Source organism: Sinocyclocheilus anshuiensis, unplaced genomic scaffold, assembly GCF_001515605.1.
Source record: "Sinocyclocheilus anshuiensis isolate Anshui unplaced genomic scaffold, SAMN03320099.WGS_v1.1 scaffold432, whole genome shotgun sequence".
Classification (NCBI taxonomy): Eukaryota; Metazoa; Chordata; class Actinopteri; order Cypriniformes; family Cyprinidae; genus Sinocyclocheilus; species Sinocyclocheilus anshuiensis.
Genome location: NW_015557124.1, coordinates 776,174 through 781,658, shown reverse-complemented (window position 1 = coordinate 781,658; position 5,485 = coordinate 776,174). Strand labels below are relative to the sequence as shown.

Sequence of the window (5,485 nt, the reverse complement as noted above, 5' to 3'; positions counted from 1 at the left end):
ATGAGAGTCCAAACAGCTGATAAAAACATCACAATAATCCACAAGTAATCCACTCCACTCCAGTCCATCAATTAACATCTGATGAAGTGAAAAGATGCATGTTTGTAAGAAACAAATCCATCAAGACATCAAAGCAACTTCAAACCGTTGCTTCTGGCCAAAATATGAGTTAATAATCCATAGTAACGCTTACTCCAGTGGGAAAAGTCCATCTTCAATCCACCCACATTATCAGCTGTTTGGACTCTCATTCTGACGGCACCCATTGACTGCAGTGGATCCACTGGTGAGCAAGTGATGCAATGCTACATTTCTCCAAATCTGAAACAAACTCATCTACATTATGGATGGTCTAAAGGTGAGTAAATCTCAAATTTTCATTTTTGTGTGAACTATTTCTTCACCATTAACTGTGTTAATCTTCCTTGCAAGTCCTTAAGATTACTACTTACATATAGTTTCTATTCTTCTCCTCTCAGCCGCTCCGTTCCCTGATCCCCAGCATCCGTCCTCATCATCACAGTCTCCGCTGTATCCCTCACCACTTCCGGTCTCGATTTGGTCCAGCGTGCCCAGCTTTGGGATTGACTTGCCCTGCAACAGCTTGAACACATACAAGACACGTTTGAACTTCAGAATTTAGTATTTCAGTAATTATTTTAATTTATTTTAATCAGATTTTAAACCACATATGAAAGTAGGGTTTGTATTACATCTGATTTCATGTGTTTCTTTTGTTGTTCAGACCACAAACAACTAAACAGACTTGAGTTATACACCAAAAAAAAAATAAAAAAATTCAAACAAGCATGCATTTCCAGATTGCATAAAGCTTTTAATGAAAACATTTCCAAATAGAGCAATTTGTTGTAGCATCAATTGTGGGTATATTCAGCATTCAACCAATAACGACAGGAACACAACTCCATCCCCTTGAGATCTGTGCCAGGATATGATATCCTTCAATTACCCTCAAAACTAACTTTTGCAGAGCTAGGACGGGTTAGCATCAATTACAAACACTGAGTGCACTTCAGCAATATCCGCTCAGGGTGCAGGAACATTTAATTATCTCATTGAAATGCAAGACAGCCTCTCAGATATTGAAAGCGCTTTGTATTTATCAGGTAGAGCGCATTGGGCCTGTGGTAATTAGCAGCTGTAGTGGCTCAATATCTGCCGATTAAGTGGCTGAACTAATGGATTAGCAGAGCCATTATGGATGAGTGACTGCGACTCGCACGCTTAGAGGTCACCTCGAATCGACATGGAAAACTACAATCAAAAATGAAACCATTGGCGAACGGATGACTATGATTTAGAATGGCATACTTAGCATGCATGGATGACCCACTACATTTGGTAACACGTGCAATGTATTCAACTTCATAATTGCCAAACTGCCAAAAATGACAGCATTTTTAAACAAAATTTGCTTAAAAATGCAAAAGGCATGATATTTGGATGCTACTCGCTGAATTAAACATGCAACATATTGAGATCATGTTACAGAACTTTATTTTGATTGACTATAATCAGATTTCAAACCACATTAGAAAGTAGTTTGCATCAGGTTTGTAAAAATTTGATTTTAATGTATTTCTTTTGCCCTGTCAGACCACAAACTAGATTTAATTTAGATAAACAAACAAACAAAAATAATAAATAAATAAATAAATAAAATACAATAGATTTTTTCTATTTGGATTTTTGTCTCAAACAAAACCTAAATAAACAGGAATGCGTGACATAAAAATATCATAGTGACATATTTAACATTTTGTACACTATTTTATTTGACTGCCAAAAGTTATATTTCTTTTTACATGGGCTTAAAAATGCAAAATAACCATATTTATTTCTGAAATAATAGCTACATGTCATTCAAAAGTGATACTATTCACAATTTCCTCTGTTTATTTAATCAGACTGCCAAAAACGACAACATTTTTAGACAAAATTTGATTAAAAATGCAAACGGCATGACATCTGGATGGCACTTGCTGAATTAAGCGTGCAACATATTGAAATCATGTTACATAAATATAGCATACTGATGTTTAAAACATTTATCATTGCATACGGCAGACTATTAAAAAAACTAACAAGTATGCATTAGTATATGGTTCTATTCCATTCTAAACACAGTCAATTAATAAAACAATGTTTGATTCAAAATGGTTGTTTTATGCAGACATTAATTCAGTTTATTTTATATATATATTTCATTTATTTACTTCCATTCCACTTTAATAATATGGTTTCTTCACAATGACCTCAGTCTATTCCCATTGTACGGTACATGCCCTTTACTATAAAAAGTTTTGAATGTTTCTCCCGAGGCACACAGGCAGAAAAAGAAATAATACAAAAAACAGCAGCATGCTTCAAATGCATAAATTACTTTCAGTAAGGCCTGTAGCAAATATATGTTACCCTTCTGTAATTTTCTTTCCGACCGTAACCAGAAAGCCTGAAGCAGCGAAGGCCTTTATCTCGCTGAGGTAAAAATGTTCAGTCTCTTATCTGTAGAATGACCACGTTCTCCTCTAACGGTGAGGTGCATTGTTCCTCGAGGAATCCTCAATGCTCCTCCACGGTTTGATTGACTGCCTGAGGTTAGTCGGCTACCTGCAGTGGAAGAAACTTCACAATCCAGCTCCCGTGCAACTTTTCAAACACGCAACATGGCAAAAAAAAATAAAAAAATGAGGAAAATGACCAGCCGTAACAGAACAACCATCTTAATCTGAATGCATCTATTTAGCTGCCGGGCAAACCGTTCCGATTCATTACTGCTTCTAACCAGAGGCATAGAAATAATCTGAAAAGTCAGCATAATGTAGCACTTATCAGCTTGGCTCATGAATATTAATTATGTGATCTAAGGTAGTGCTAACTGATTTACTGAAAGACCATAGTTAAAAGCCACTACCATTAGTAAGATTGGCACTTTCAGCTTGCAAGATGCTTGAAAACCTCTAAAATCTAATTTTCTCATTACGGTTCACTGCAGAGCATGACTCTGTCTAATGCGGTAGGTATGACAGGCATGCTGGTCACTGAGTTTATTTAAACACAGTAATCATCTGTAATCATCTCCATAAATATCAGGAACGAAACGGATTCTCATGTTTATTAGTAACCAAAACATCGCTGTCACTGACGTTCATGCTATGAAACTTCCATTCCAGTCGACTTTGAGATGACTTTTTGAGTTTCTGAAGAACTTGTTAAAAAGACTAGGAATGATTTGAAGACCTGAAAGTGAAAATTACATCTCTGGAGAAGCACTGCTTAAAGACTGTCATCTTGTGTGAAGATTATGTTTAATCCCAGCTACATTTCTAAGTGGTCTGGTTATCTTCCAGATCTTACCTTTGCTTTTGGCATCCTTTATTTCTGAAACATCAACAGCAACATCAAAAAGATCAGCCATGAACATTTAAGAAGCACATGCATGACTAACTGATCTGATAAAACAAACAAGACACTGAGGCTCATTTATATACTATTTATATATTAAGTCACAAAACATGTTAAACTAATATACTCACTAACATATATACGGTAATTTTATGGAAATTCTTGAATTTTGGCTACAACCTTCCTTTATAACTTGCTCATGTCCAGGGAACCATAAAAAGTTTATTGCCCAAACCAGCTGGAAATTAATGGGAGAGAATTTAAAAGAATAGTCCACCAAAAAATTTAAATCAGTTACTAACCCTGATGTCATTTAGAACTAATATGATTTTTATTTTCCTTGGAATCACAAAAGAAGATACTGCAGAACGTTTTGCTTTATTTATTTATCTATCTATACAATGTATGTGAATGGGAATGTGAGCTGTCAATCTCCAAAACTACATAAATGAACCATAAAAGCAGTTTAACACCCAGAAATATACAACCTGTGTGCTATATAACAATATATGTTATATATGTATGGGATATGCTATAATTGGTGCATTTTTTTTCTGCAGTTTACACCAGTAGGGGGCGACACATCAGTGACTTTATGAGTGAATCACTGATTCATTGCCTGAACTGATTCATTCAAAACACTGATTCACTCAGGATTCAAACAAAATAGGTCTTTATGATTGAGTCATTGTATCACTCCTTTAACTGATATGTTCAAATTTAGGAACAAAACAAGCGAGTGTCTTTATGATTGAGTCACTGAATCACTCCCTCAACTTATATGTTCAGAACGGTGATTCATTCACACACTCACACACACACACACACACACACACACAAAAAGAAAAGTGACTGTCTTTATGGGTGCAACATTGATTCATTCACTCGTCCAATTCATTCAGGATTCAAACAAAAGACTGTCTGCATGATTGAGTCATTGAATCACTCTCTCAACTGATATGTTTAAAACAGTGATTCATTCAGGAATTAAACAAGTGACTGCCTTTATGATTGAGTCATTGATTATTTTTTTTTTTTTTTTTTTTAATTTGAGCTGCAAAGACCTTTTTACAATCAAATCATATTCACGTAAATACAATAAAATTGTCATTGAAAGTTCTGTTTTACTTGGTAATGCATCACATTACTGAAGTGAAATTGGTTGCAAGCACTGATTTATGCACAGGAGAACAGAGAACAGAAAGTTTGATAACCTTGTCAAACAGCAACAGTCTGACTAATCTATCAGTTCATGCATAAATGTAAATGACCATCAAATAATATAACTGACCAGCGATTACACTAGCACACAGGCCATTGATTTTAAACTATTTCTCTACAAATGGAGACTGATGGAGATAATATTATTTAATATTAATATTATTATCTTTATTTGAGCTAAAGCACCCAAGAAGAATACAGAGGAGAGTGAAGGACAGTGGAAGAACTAGTTGAGACACTCAATTGAGATTCAAACAAAAGTAAAAGCAATGCCTCTCTCTTTTCTCATGAACAACTCTTCACAACTCAAAAATCCAATTCGGATCTTCTTAGCTTTTGAGACAGGGCTTAAATTTCTTTTCAGGTTTGACGTCTGACTCCGATCTTTATAAAAACAGAACTGCACATCATGAAATGCTCAGAAGGGCTCTATACATGTGTTCTATAACTCAGGATCCTTGTACAACCTATTGTGCAGTATTGAGCGGTGCACTAATGCAAGCAATGCACAACCCTACGGCCTGCCTTACAATAAAGTACTGTGGTAGTACCATGGTACAGTGATGGGATCTCATGGTATTACTATGATACTTTTGAGACACTGAAATGAATGCGCCATGGTATTTGCATGGAACTACTTGTAAAAACATGGTAGTAACACAGTAAATGTCCAGAAAACAAACCCATGGTTATTTTTGTTAGAGCTGGTTGGGATGAATTACATTCATGTTATGTAGAAACATTAATGGAACTAATTTTATGTAAGCCAATTATTAATTATATTTAATATGTGACATTTGCACATAAAAAAAAAATTATAATAATAATAATAAATAAA

The 5,485-nt window shown here is 35.0% G+C and overlaps 1 protein-coding gene across 2 annotated transcripts in view; it reads right to left on the bottom strand.

Moving 5' to 3' along the window:
• The window catches only part of LOC107677851 (glypican-5-like), a 194,687-nt gene that overhangs the window by 59,874 nt on the left and 129,328 nt on the right, over positions 1-5,485 (bottom strand). For both annotated transcript variants that reach the window (XM_016472914.1, XM_016472913.1), the window contains exon 7: positions 453-603. In XM_016472914.1, coding sequence (XP_016328400.1) covers positions 453-603 — 151 coding nt within the window. The remainder of the gene's footprint in view (positions 1-452; positions 604-5,485) is intronic.